This window comes from Muntiacus reevesi, chromosome 8 (assembly GCF_963930625.1).
Source record: "Muntiacus reevesi chromosome 8, mMunRee1.1, whole genome shotgun sequence".
In the NCBI taxonomy this organism is placed as follows: Eukaryota; Metazoa; Chordata; class Mammalia; order Artiodactyla; family Cervidae; genus Muntiacus; species Muntiacus reevesi.
Genome location: NC_089256.1, coordinates 18,542,998 through 18,557,382, shown reverse-complemented (window position 1 = coordinate 18,557,382; position 14,385 = coordinate 18,542,998). Strand labels below are relative to the sequence as shown.

General features: G+C 41.8%; 1 protein-coding gene across 4 annotated transcripts in view; it reads left to right on the top strand.

Annotated features, from left to right (window-relative positions):
- NEK11 (NIMA related kinase 11) overlaps positions 1-14,385 on the top strand; it is a 272,469-nt gene that overhangs the window by 199,848 nt on the left and 58,236 nt on the right. For all 4 annotated transcript variants that reach the window (XM_065942797.1, XM_065942795.1, XM_065942796.1 and 1 more), the window contains one exon: positions 7,875-7,935. In XM_065942797.1, the coding sequence (XP_065798869.1) occupies positions 7,875-7,935 (61 nt within the window). The remainder of the gene's footprint in view (positions 1-7,874; positions 7,936-14,385) is intronic.

Sequence of the window (14,385 nt, the reverse complement as noted above, 5' to 3'; positions counted from 1 at the left end):
CCTGAGGGTGTACACCCCATGGTGGCCATAGGGAAGAAAAGCTTATAGCAATGGCTTCAGCCTACAGAGGGGCCATCATCTGAAAGGTGATGTTCCTCATTTGGGGCCATTTGGGAGGCCACAACAGAAATTTTCCCAGAAGGCTCATGACAGGGATTTCACCAAAGGAAGTTCTAGTTTGTGGGGAGCCTGTGAGGTCATGTCTGTCTCTGGGGTTCCTTCAGAGGCAGACAGAAAATAGCCTTACCATAGCACAGCTGGGAGCCAAGAAGAAAAGGCAGACAGAAGCAGAAGATACACAATCTTCTGGCCTGGAATGAAGCTTCGCAAATAAACACCTCTGCAAGAATTCAGTGAGAGAAATGTGTCCAAAGTTTTGACAGGGTTGAGAAGCTATGAATTTAGGTAAAATCTGCTGGTGAGGTAGAAACAGAGGAATATTTTATTTGACTACATTGCCTTGACATTTGCTTTTCTTTCATCAGCATATTCACAAAGGGTTTATTGGTAGCCAGCTCTGAGCTAATAATGACTCAACAGGCATGGTCCCTGCCCTCATGGAGCAAATACTAACAAAGCATTAATTGTGTCCTTGGGTAAGTGCCTCAAAAGAAACAGACACTATGATATGTCGACTGGAGTGGTGGCAGAAACAGACTCAATTCAAATAGGGGGATCTCTGAGCTGGTGACCTACAGTTGAGATCTGAGGGATGAGGACAATCATGTCATATGTGAGGCAAGAGCACTGTCAGCCAATGAGAAGGCCTTAAAGTGGGAAAGATCTTACATGGCTGGAGCACTGTTAGTCAGAGAAGTGGAAAGAGATGATATTGAAGAAATGAGCAGGAGCTAAGGTATGCAGGGTGTGGCCAGCTGTGCTGGGATTTTATTCTGTACATAGTGACAAAGTTATGGCTATTGTGAAGGAAATGGATTAAAGCAACACCACAGAGGAGGCAGAGAGGAAAGTAAGGAGGACATGCAGGGTCCAGGCAAGAAGTGGACTTGAGCTCGGGTAGCTGTTGGGTTTTTATTTGTTTGATTTTAGCGTGTTTCTCACCTTGTGTAATCCCACCAGCATGGAGAACATTGATCAAAGGGTTTGATGGGGAAATGTACTGCTGAAAGAGCAGTGAGTTACTAGGGTACTGGCAGGAATAGCCCTGGGGTGTGGAATGGATTACCTATCTGAAATGGTGGGTTGAGGCCATATCTGTCTCCCTCAACTTTGTACACATCAGAACATAATTGGCATTTAATACACATCACCTGAATTGAACAAAGCTGAATAATGAAATGGCTTTGTGTGAGTGTGTGTGTGCACATGTGTGTGAACTAAATCGCCACAACTCAAGTGAAAGCGCTAAAGTGAGGAGATACTCTGGATTATTTAGTCAGACAGAACTGGCTGATATAATTAAATGGGAAATTGTGATTCTTCCTGCTCTGTGACAGTATCACCTGATTTCCTCCTCTGGTATGCCTGCTATTAGAAATGAATTCCTCTGCTGAAGCACAAGTATCCTGAGATAATTTATAAGCCTTATCAATCATCTTTGCATTAATGAATCTATCATATCTTTTCTTGAAGGAAAGTACATTTTAGTAGGAGGGAAGTTGAAAAAAGTATGAAGACATTAAAACTGATTGTAGAGAAAATAAAGTGCTTGGAATGGCTGGAATGTGAAGGAAAGGGCCAGAGCAGAGAAAGAGGGGGTTTCCTAACGTTCACACTCTTTGACTCAGTAATTTCATTTCTGAACGGTAACCTAAAGCAATAACAGTAAACATGGGGCAAAGTAGCCATTGCAATATTATTTATGAAAAAAATGAAAGCAATCTAGATGTACAACAACAGGGCATAGATAAATAAATTCATATGGCTTTAGAGTAGTAGTGTGTAGCTATTAAAATTATGTTTCTGAAGAATTTTTAATAACATAGGATGAAAATCCAAACAAAGGTGTATGTGTGTCTATGTATTCTATGTATACCATTCATATATAGTATAATCTCAAATATCTAATAGATCTATCTAGAAAAGACTGTGTATATATTTTTGTGGATGTGTATGTTTACATGATGGAATTTGGGATATTTATTTTCTTTTAATAATTTTCTATTTTCCAGATTAAAAATAAATATGGACTATTGGAGAGTATATGATAGCAACTACCCTTTCCACTTACGGGGTATCTCCCTAGAGGTTCAGCTGGTAAAGAATCTGTCTGCAATGCAGGAGACCTGGGTTTGATCCCTGGGTTGGGAAGATCCCCTGGAGAAGGGAATGGCTACCCACTCCAGTATTCTTGTCTGGAGAATTCCATGAACAGAGGAGCCTGGTAGGCTCACAAGAGTCAGACATGACTAACACAATTTTACTTCTGCTTAGAAGAAATTTCTAATTTATTAACCAAATTACTGTATCTCTTTATGAAACAAATCTGAGTGTTTGATCAAACTTGAATCTGTGGGACAGTTTTTCAGAGCTGAATCTTGAAAGATGTTCTTTGAGCCTCTAAGGCATGATCTCGTTAGAGAGGTTGATGGTTAGGAGGGAAGGAGACCTGAAGAATATCTAAGGAGCCATTCATCAGCAAGGAGCAATTAGGTTTTTTCAACAGCATTTGAAAATGAGATTCCTAGCACTTGGCTGGTGACACCATGATGTGGCTCCTAGGGAGACATGAGTGCTCCATGGGCCACTGAGCTCAGGCAGAGATCAATTTAAACTGGGAAGCAAGGAGAAGATGCAGAAGTTCCAATCAGCAGAATAATTCCTGCATTGCACCAGCCATGATATACTCCCCAAAGGTCTTTTTCATGATTGAAATTCTTGCTGAGCACAAACATGGTACAGACCCAAGAAACATGGAGTTCATTTCCATTTCCCCCCTTTTCTCATGGGGTGAGTGTATTTCTGTTGAGATCATTTGTGTTCATTAAATGATAATTTCCCAAACACTAGGAACGAGCTGATTGCCACATTAAGTCATACCACAGTAAAACAAGCTCTTTAACGCCTTTCCTAAACTACTATGTGAAAAATGTAGAACCTGATCTTTGTTATAAATAGTCTCTTTGTCAAAATAGACAAAATTTCATTCAAATGTTAAAAGGTGTAAGTGTTAGTCACTCAGTCGTGTCCAACTCTTTGCAATGCCTTGGACTGTAGCCTGCCAGGCTCCTCTGTTCATGGGATTCTCCAGGGAAAAATACTGGAGTGGGTAGCTATTCCTTTCACCAGGGGCTCTTTCTGACCCAGGAATTTAACCCAGGTCTCCTGCATTGCAGGCAGATTGTTTACCATGATAAGCCACCAGGGAAACCCTTTATAAACATTAGTATCATTTATGTTGATCCTTAGGCTGTTCCAGATTTGACCAGTAGAGAAAATATGTATGTGGAGGTAGAGATGGACATAGGTTGGTTTGTCTCAACCAGGAGAGATTTGCCCCTTGTAAGCATTTGGCAGTGTCCAGGGACATTTTTGGTTTTCCAATTTCAGGATGAAAATAAGGGCTGAAGGGAGTGTCTTGCTGGCATCTGCTGGTCAAGGGGAGGGATGTTGCTAAAGCTAAACATCTCTCAGTGCACTAGCCAGAATTATCCAGCTCAAATGTGAGTAGTGCCTTGTTGAGAAATTTTGATGTATGTGGCTAGATGGAGTGATAACATAAATATGGTATAGCAGTGACATCAGGGAGAAAGGTAAGTGGGAGTTTTCACACTATTTTTGCAAGTTTTCTTTGTCTAAAAATATTTCAAAATTTTACAAAGTTTTCCATAGTTATTGGCACCTTAAACTGCAATACCCTGTTCTGCAGCCTAGGGATAGAAAATGGTGTCCCTTGTTGAGAATGAAGGTTCAGCTTGGTCATTGTCCATGACCTCTGGCGTTGCAGTCTCCAGGGGCAGGAAGGGAAGTCAGCAAAGGTCCCAAGTGCCTACAGGGATCATAGCTGAATTTGCTTACTCTGCTATGAGGCAGCACACCCCTTGGGTTGAGGTCATATTTAGATGAGCATTGTTGTTCTGCTTAAACTGCTCTTTCCACCTGAAGTCAGAAGCTGCTAATGAAGAACCCACCCCTCCCAACCTCCCCCCTCTTTAGCTGCATCTCGTTTCCAGGCTACATCCTATTTTATTTATATACGTAAATATATATATATCCCAAGGAATTGTTCTTAGGTCTTCTTTTGAGTCTGTACCCTAGTTTCTCCAACAACATCATGAGCTGCTCTGGGTTAAGAGCCCCAGTTTCTACTCTGTGCACAAGTAATGGAGAGGCTAGGAGGTCAGGCCCTGGAAATACTGCCTGTTGCATGTCTAATGAGTTGCATGAACTTGGTGCTATTATGGAACCAGGTTTGTGCTTCAGTTTTCTCAACTGTTAAATGGGGAGAAAAATAGCAAACGTGGTAGAGTTTAAATTAATTAATTTGAGTTTAATTAATTAAGCTGGTACAACAATGGCAGATATTAATACCTTAATTAAAGTCAGTATTCATTCATCCATCTATAGTATTGGAAATATTTCTTTCTGCCCTCCCCACTCCCATGAGCAGCGCTCCTAACTTCTGTGTTGGGAAGATGTGATTGATGTGTCCAGTCATTTGGGCGCTTCCTACAGTCCTGTCTCTGGTTCTTGCTGTTTCTGTTGCATTGGTTCAACTCAGGTGCTTCCTAAGACTTTTCATGCTGTGTGGCCAGCACAGTGAGTGTCTCTGTCCTATGTCCATCCTGTCCTCTTCTACTGAACTCTCTTTTTGACTGTGTATTTCCAGTGAGTCATATACTATAGTAAAGGCTTTGTATTCATGTGTCTCATAAGAGCCCTGAGATGGAAACTGTAATTCTCATCACTTTTAATTAAGGAAACTGAGGCTTGGAGGGGTTAACTTGACCAGGCCACAGGATTAAGAAGCAGCATGCTTTCAAAAACCTCCATGTCCCCAGGAATGAAGTCCTTTGAGTAGGGGAGAACCCAGAGTTCAGGCCATTCTTCTGTTTTCCTTCTTTGCAAATCACAGAAGTTGAGGTGACCCAAACAGATGAGACTTAGTGTTTGTCGTATGCCAGGGTCTGTGCTGGTGCTGGGATATAAATGTAGAAAATACAGTGCTTGGTCAATGACCTCAAAGTCCTACTTCAGTTATCTTTCACTGTACAACAAAATGCCCTGAAACTTAGTGGCTTAAAATGATGATTTCTTGTTTCTAATGACTCTGTGCTTCCAGGGCTGCACATGTGACGGCTCTTCTGCTCTACGTGATGCAGAGTCCCTCCTGAGGCTGCATGTAGCTGAGAACTTGTCTTGGGGGTCCACAGTGGCCTCACTCCCATGGCCGACGGTGGTACTGGCTATTGGCTGGGGAGGGGGGGTCTCTGTTTTCCTCCTGTGGCTTCTCATGCTCCAAGGGCTCTCCCCAGGGGATCTCTCCAGGAAGACAACCTGGACTTCTTTATGTGATTGGTGGCTGCCAAGAGTACAAAACAGAAGCTCATTTTGCCTCGTAAAGCCTAGTTGTAGAAGTCACAGCATTACTTCTGCTTCTTTCTGTGGCCCAAAAGCAAGTTACAGGCCCAGCCAGAGGGGTGATGGAAGATCGCCCCCTCTTGATGTGAAGAATGATGTAGAAGCACGGGGATGGGAGGGTGGTTGCAGTCACTTTGAAAGCAATCTACCACACTTTTCTGTGCATATGGTTCAGATGCCCAGGAAAATAGGGTTTGAGAGCTGGAAGGCTCCTTAACCATCATCTGATTTAGCCTCTAGTATCAGAAGCTGGAGTCAAGATTGCCTGGAGAAATATCAATACCCTCAGACATGCAAATTATACCACTCTAATGGCAGAAAGTGAAGAAGAACTAAAGAGCTTCTTGATGAGGGCAAGAGAGGAGAGTGAAAAGCCTGACTTAAAACTCAACATTCAAAAAACTAAGATCACAGCATCCGGTCCCATCACTTCATGGCAAATAGACGAGGGGAAAGTGAAAACAGTGGCAGATTTTATTTTCTTGGGCCCCAAAATCACTGTGGATGTTGACTGCAGCCATGAAATTCAAAGATGCTTGCTCCTTGGAAGGAAAGTTATGACAAATGTAGACAGCATATTAAAAAGCAGAGATATCACTTTGCCAACAAAGATCTGTAGAGTCAAAGCTATGGTTTTTCCAGAAGTCATGTATGGATGTGAGAGTTGGACCATAAAGAAGGCTGAGTGCTGAAGAATTGATGCTTTTGAATTGTGGTGTTGGAGAAGACTCTTGAGAGTCCCTGAGACAGTAAGGAGATCAAACTAGTCAATCCTAAAGGAAATCAGTCCTGAATATTCATTGGAAGGACTGAGGCTGAAGCTGAAGCTCCAATACACCTGATGCGAAGAGCTGACTCATTAGAAAAGACCCTCATGCTGGGAAAGTTTGAGGGCAAAAGGAGAAAGGAGAGGCAGAGGATGAGATGGTTAGATAATATCACTGACTCAATAGACATGAGTTTGAGCAAATTCCAGGAAATGGTGAAGGAGAGGGAAGCTTGATGTACTGCAGTCAATGGAGTCACAAAGACTCAGACAGAAATTAGCAACTAAACAACAACAGTAATCACAGATGCAGAAACTACAGCCTGGGAAGTGAAGCTACTTGGCCTCGACCAGCACAGTCCGTGGAGCAGCCAGGCTTGGATCCAGCTTGTCTGGTTGGCACCATTACTTGCATATGCAGATGTGTGCTTTGCTTTGCTTCCTGCCGAGGATGTCTCTGCCAAGTTCCTGTCTCAAGGCTGCCCCTGTTAAGTTTGGAGACCGCAAGAGTATAGAAGTAGGGAGGGACCTGTTTTTCTTCTGTTTCTGTGCCCGATACCTGTCTCCCTGTTCCTGGACTGCACACTGGGGTGTTCAGTTAGTGCTTTGGCCTTGCTCACCAACACTCACCAGGGATACCTTCTTCATCACTTCTCTTCTTTCATTTGGGAAAATGAAGCAATGCAGGGTTTGGCCACATGCATAAAAGTGGCTGCCAAACCCCCGCCACATGTTATAAAGTGAAACCCAACACATTTACATAATGTTTTAGGGTAATCTATTATACTACAGTGCATTTTTCTAAAATCCACAATTACTACAATATGAAATGTGTACCTTGTTTTGAAATAGAGTAGGTGAGCCATAAATTATTAATTTCTCTCAATATAACAAACCTGAAAATAATTAAGATCTTACATTTCCCTGATCATTATGATGCTGCTTTGGATATTTCCAGACTTAGATGTTTATTTTGCATGAAAGATAATATTTGTTATCAAGTACAGCTCTGGGATTCTCCCCCTCAAAATCCTCATGGGCGTGCTTGACTCTTACTGAGAGTTAAATAAGAAGCACAATTCTTAGATTTATGACTCCTTGAAGACCATGGATTTTCAAAGAATGATAGAGATGCTGTCTAGAAAAAAATGTTCACTTGATTCTTGTGGTATTGAGTATAGATTGAATGACACCTTTTTCTTTTCATTCTAAAAGTATTTACCATTTTTATAGTTTAAATAAATAATATTTATTATAAAAATTTACAAAAGACAGAAGCACACAAAGGAGGAAATAAAGATATCCCCATAACTGTACCTTGTAGTCAAACTGCTGCTAACATTTTCAGTGTATGCTCTTCCTGTTAGAGAGCTAGGCAATAGACACTAATATATAGATTGACATGAGGGAGAAGATGTGGCTACACATATAGAGTTTTCTTTTCAAAAAATGGAATCATACAATAAGTTTGCAATTAGATTTTCGTGTGTTTTCTCTTGCCTACATGTAGCGAGAGCATTTTTCCACATTTACCACTCAGAGAAGTAAACCTCTCTTGTTCTGACAGGACAGTGATATTGAAGCTCTGGCCAGGTGTTTGGAGCACGTGCTGGGCTGCACCACTCTAGGTGAGTAAGTCTCTTCAGATTCCAAAATATACTGATACCTACTGAATCTAATGGAATATCCAACAAGTAGGAAGCTTAGATATTTTAGTCTAACCTCCTCATTGAAAAATGAGACAGGCCAACAGAGGTTGAATGTCTGGCCCACGGGCCAGGAAATACAAAGAAGAATTATTTATCCTTGTTGTTCAGTAACCCTGGGTCTCCAAGGATGAAATCATTAAATTTAGTGGTCCACTGTGGTGGTCTGGGAGGATGCAATAATAGGTTTTATAGGTTTTCTGGGAGAGGAATCTTTCTGTCTCACCAGTCCTGTAGAAACACTATGTTCATTCAAGCTGAAAGTATCATCATTCTGAAGGTTAACCAGTTACTGGAAGAGATTTGGTCTGAAAAACAGAGCTAAAATTTCTTTAGCATTCTTGGTCTTGATGAATGGGATTGCTGGGCTTCAAAGATAAAACCCTATTTCTTATTTTCTTCCTTTTTTAACCCAACAAACCCAACCGGGATCACTTCCAGCACTGATGGTAAATTTTCACCTGACAGAAATAGAATATCAGAGGATACAGTCTCTCATCTGCAGGTTTCACTTCCCCAGATGGAACCTGCCCTGGATGGACGCACCTTCAGCCTTGAGGGCCACCTGCATTCACTGTACCAAGCCTTTGTGTGCAGGGGCTTGAGGGGCCCCAGGTTTTGGTATTCACAAGGGCTCAGTCCCTCAGGGATGCCAAGGGAGAACTCTATTTTTATAGGTCCTGGGTGAAAGGGGGTGAGATCTTTTCTCCTTTGAGATTTGATGGTGAATTTTTATTTTAAATTTTTTAATTGTGTGACCAAAAGCAGTCCCTTCAAAGGGAATCACAGGAATAAAGATGAAGTTTTCATGCATGCCAGCATTCACCAATATTTTGTTAGGAGTATATGCACAATTTATAGCCTTTTTCTAGCTTCTTCCACATCTGCATGTGAGAAGCCTCACTCATAACACAGCTCTCTGGTTTTTCCTCCTGGTCATCATCCTGTGACCTGTTTAGTTGCCCATCGGTAACTCTATGAGGTGCATTTATCCCAAGCTTCAAATTAGCAGGCCAGGAAGGCTGTCCTTTGGCAAAGCACTCTTCCTCTCTCTGGACCTCCGTTAGAGTAGCTCAGTAATTTTCAAATTGGGTTCCTTGGAGATCTGCAGAACCTATCAAGGGGGTAGGGAGACCCTGAGAAGCACAGAGACAGAAGCCCTGTCTAACATAGAACTTGGTGCAGAAGAGGCCCTTAACAAATATTTTTAAATATTTTAAGAGAAATTAGATGCAGACTCTGCTCCTTTCCCGGCTTCAACCAAAACAGTTTCACTCTTATCTGTTTTATAAATTAGATTTCAACATAAGATTGTGTCTTAAAAAAAGATTCCACTGCAAAAAATAAAGTGCTGGATTGGATAGATGATATCTAAATTCCCTTAAAGACTGTTTGATTTTGTAAGTGAGCATGAGAACTTGGAATAAAAATACACATTCATCTCTGCCAGGAGTGCCGCCAAAATGACAGCAAAATAAAGCTTATATAAACCTTCAGAAACAAGGGGAATGAGAGAAGAGGTGGGAGCAGGTCAGGGCTGTCAGTGACTTTGAGAAGACAGAAAGCAGATGGGTGAGTGGTGAGTGACTGAGGAACAGAGAAAGGGGAAAGCTAAACTCCTAAGTGTGTGTGGGAAGGGGAACAGGGAGGAATGGCCTGCCGGACACAGACATGAGGGGCAGCAAGCCTTAGGAACACCTGTCTGGGGAGGTACTCATGGCAGATGAGGGTATGATGGCTTTCTGGATTCCGGGAGCTTCTTTGCCATTACACAGGAGCCGTGAAGACATCCCCTCATGTGGTCTCACTGGGCATGAGATTGCTCAGGTAGACAGTAGTTGCATTGCTCTAACTGCACTTTGGGAGATTTGTCAACTACAGGCACAGTTAGAGCTTATTAACGGTTATGGTTTTTGATATACATTTGAATGTTAACAGGATCCAAGGGGCAATAGAAACTTTGGTGTGTCCGAGTATAAGCCCTGTCACTTAAACAGGAACCCTCCATGACTGACACCGAATGCCATTGTGCGGTAGTTTGTTCTATAGTTTTAAAACTATTGCACAATTGCACTCATCTCATATAATAGCAAAGTAATACTCAAAGTTCTCCAAGCCAGGCTTCAACAGTAAGTCAACTAAGAACTTCCCAATGTTCAAGCTGGATTTAGAAAAGGCAGAGGAACCGGAGATTAAGTTGCCAACATCCGTTGGATCATAGAGAAAGCAAGAGAGTTCCAGAAAAACATCTACTTCTGCGTTATTGACTATGCCAAAGTCTCTGACTATGTGGATCACAGCAAACTGTGGAAAATTCTTCAAGAGATGGGAGTATCAGACCACCTGATCTGCCTCTTGAGAAATCTGTATGCAGGTCAAGAAGCAACAGTTAGAACCAGACTTGAAACAATAGACTGGTTCCAAATCAGGAAGGGAGTATGTCAAGGCTGTTTATTGTCACCCTGCTTATTTAACTTATATGCAGAGTACATCATGAGAAATGCCAGACTGGATGAAGCACAAGTTGAAATCAAGACTTATAGGAGAAATATCAATAACCTCAGGTATGCAGATGACACCACCCTTATGGCAGAAAGTGAAGAGGAACTGAAGAGCCTCTTGATTAAAATGAAAGAGGAGAGTGAAAAAGCTGGCTTAAAACTCAACATTCAAAAAATGAAGATCATGGCATCTGGTCCCATCACTTCATTGTAAATACATGGGAAAACAATGGAAACAGTGAGAGACTTTTTCTTGGGCTCCAAAATCACTGCAGACGGTGACTGCAGCCATGAAATTAAAAGACGCTTGTTCCTTGGAAGAAAAGTTATAACCAACCTAGACAGCACATTAAAAAGCAGAGACATTACTTTGCCGACAAACGTCCATCTAGTCAAAGCTATGGTTTTTCCAGCAGTCATGTATGGGTGTGAGAGTAGGACGACAAAAAAAGCTGAGAACCAAAGAACTGATGCTTTTGAACTGTGGTGTTGGAGAAGACTCTTGAGAGTCCTTTGGACTGCAAGGAGATCAAACCAGTCAACCCTAAAGGAAATCAGTCCTGAATATTCATTGGAAGAACTGATGCTGAAGCTGAAACTCCAATACTTTGGCCACCTGATGAAAAGAACTAACTCATTGGAAAATACCTTGATGCTGGGAAAGATTGAAGGCCAGAGCAGAAGGGGATGACAGAGGATGAGATGGTTGGATGGCATCACTGACTCGATGGACATCAGTTTGAGCAAGCTCTGGGAGTTGGTGATAGACAGGGAAGCCTGGCATGCTGCAGTCCATGGGGTCACAAAGAATTGGACATGACTGAGCGACTGAACTGAACTGAATTGATGATTGACACACTTCACTCACAGGTAGCATCAGCCTATGCAATGGCAATATCCAGTTGCCCATTGAGCATGCCAGGTCTTAATTATCTTCCACAGACATTTTCAAGAGTTTCTGCCAACCCTGGACCAGAGAGGAGGAACAACACATGCAAATATCCTTCTGGTTCTTTGGACCAAGTATGTTGTAACTGTTGCCCTGAAGATGCTGCTGGCAGCGGTTTACCCCAGACTGTTTGATTTCCATATGAAACAGGGGCAGGGATGCCTCCCCTTCCTGTGTCCCTGGAGAGTGGAGAGGGTGGATGAGAAAACATTTGTGGAGCTTCAAGGGATCCCCAATTAGAAGGTGGCTTTTTGAATTTCTGGTTCAGTATCTGAGTCTCCTGAATATATCAAGGTCAAGTTACAGCCTTTAGACCAATAGTTCTCACACTTGAACAGGCATCCGAATAACTTAAGGCCTTGGGAAGATGCAGGTGCACTGTGTGCCTTAGAATTTGTTTCTAACAAGTTCCCAGGTGATGTTGATATTCTGGATCCAGACCATACTTTGAGAGCCATTGATTTAATGCCCTTAAGCCCTGCACATCCACCCTAATTTATAACTCAAACAAAATGCTACTAAAACTAAAAAATATATATTTCTTAAAATCACAGAGAGCTTGATTATAAGCCAAAATGAAAATAGCTTCTTCTAGGAATTTTCTTCTTTTTATAGTGATGTTGGTGTCTGCTGGGCTATCTGACTCTGTATACAAGAGTTACCAAGCTTTGTGGGAACCAATATTGTATTTTTTCTTCATCCTCAGCATCTGTGTCAGACATTTAGGTGGGTTTGAGGCACTGTATGAAGATTCAGATGTTGAAACCTATTTGCAACATGGTCCCAGCCACCAAGTGTGGTCCTGGATAGACCAGCACAAAGCTTTGTAACAATGTCATCCAACAGGTGCTTCTTTTATGCATGGAGGACCTACCCTCCCAAATGGAGGCACCTCATTTCTGAAGCCCTAAATTCCCCTCAAATTTCCCCACGGAGTACAAGAAGGCAAGGCCAATCATGAACAGAATACTGAGGGATCTTAGGTAGAATTAGGTGAGGAAAGGAGAACAAAACACTTTTTAAGGGAATAGGAAAGGCCAGAAATGCCTGGGGTGTCCAGGGGACAGCCAGAGATGCAGGCAACAGCCATTTCACTGAGGGAAGATGCTTCAAAACATGGAACTTTGATGGTTGAAATGTGCAACCTATCTCCCCACCTCTCCTTTCTTCCCTATTATGTTTATAACACACATATGATAAGCCAGGTATCACAGAGTGATGGAGAAAACAAGGTCCCTCCCTTGATGAGCTCCAGTCTAGTCAGGGAGCAGGTAATTACAGGGCATTGCGAGGAGGACAACACATACGGGGAACAAGTGAGGTGGATAGGAGGGGTCCACTCTGGATATGCAGCTGGAGGAAAGCTCTACAGAGGAGGAGAAGGCTTATGATTGCCCAGGTCCCTGAGGGCAGGACAAGATCTTATTCACACCAGTGTTTTCAGAGTCTGGCACATAGCCTGGCACACAGCAATTTTCAATAGTCAGTAGATGAATGAATGGAAAGGTAAGTAGAGTGGCCAGGTGGCCAGAAAGAGGAAGTGTTCCCTAGAAAGGATAAAACAGTAGAGGGCTCAGAAATATGAAACAACTGGGTGTATCCATGGAACTGTCAAGAAGGCTGGTGCTGCTTCAGTGTAAGGTGTGAGGAAGGGAGCAGCAAATCTGGATGCACAGGACCAAGCTCATGGGGAAACTTGGTGCCAGGTTAAGGATCTTGAACTTTATTGTGTGGACTAGGGTACCACTGGTTCTTAAGCATGGTCAGAAATAAATCAGCTTTAACAAACAATAAGGAGGATTTTTTTGCTTTTTTTTTTAAGGAGGATGTTTTGAAAGAAGTGACTTGAGATGGGGGACTGATTATGGGCTCTCATTCCACAGACAACACATGCTGTTGCTATAGTAACTGTTCAGGCCCATCACTAGCCAGTAAAGGCCAAAGATGACCTCTGTTTTCCTTTAAAAAGGAAAATTCTGTCTCTGTGTTTCTTAGTAACCAGATTAGGAACCAAGGCAACAAATGAAGAGTAGCCCTTTTAACAACTGGGAAATTAGCTGTACTTCTATAGAGAAGGCATCAGCAGAATGATACAAGTCAGGTCAACTATTTATAAAAAGGCTTGTTTTGTACCTCCAAGCAGGATGTTCTCACAGAAGTCATTAGAACACAAGAGATGCTTCCAAACCTCTCTGCCCATTATGATTTCTTTAGTGTGTTAACATGTCTTATCAGTTTGGCTTTTTTGAAATTTGTTACCCTTCAGTTCTTCCATTGAACGTTGGTAATTACTGTTTAATCTCCATTAAACAATATGACTGATAGGGACCAGAGAAGACATCAGAGCTTTGGAATCCCTTCAAAACTTCCTTTGCTTAAGCTCTTCAGACCCTAAGCTGTTAACTGTAGTGATGACTGACAGCCATTTAACCTTGTACTATTGTGATTTTCACCTTGACAGAAAAGAATTTCATGTAATAATTAGAGTGATTCAACATACTGTCTTATCTTTGGTTACTGACACTTTGAAACCACTGTATTTGGAGGAGAGGAGGGATATTTTGGATTAAAAACCACTTGGATCATTTTGATGTGCAATGGGCAAAACTTGCCACTACCCTTCTGTCTTCATAGATTTATATCTGATAAAAATTTAATAGTTCTAGAAATTCTTTGAAACTTGAAAGATTAAAATAGATTCAGAATTAGTGGCTATTTACAGAGAACCTGCTATATGTCTACTACCATGCCAGGCACATTCATTTGGCAGGTGTGTGGTGATGGGAAGGAGGTAGAGAAAGGCTTTGCAATTTAAATAAATTCCTAAAACAGTATTATTAATCACTCTTAGTACCATCTTCTTAGCAAAGAACTTTCTGTATTTTCCTATTATCTAGAAAAATGTTCCAGGAATCAAGTTTA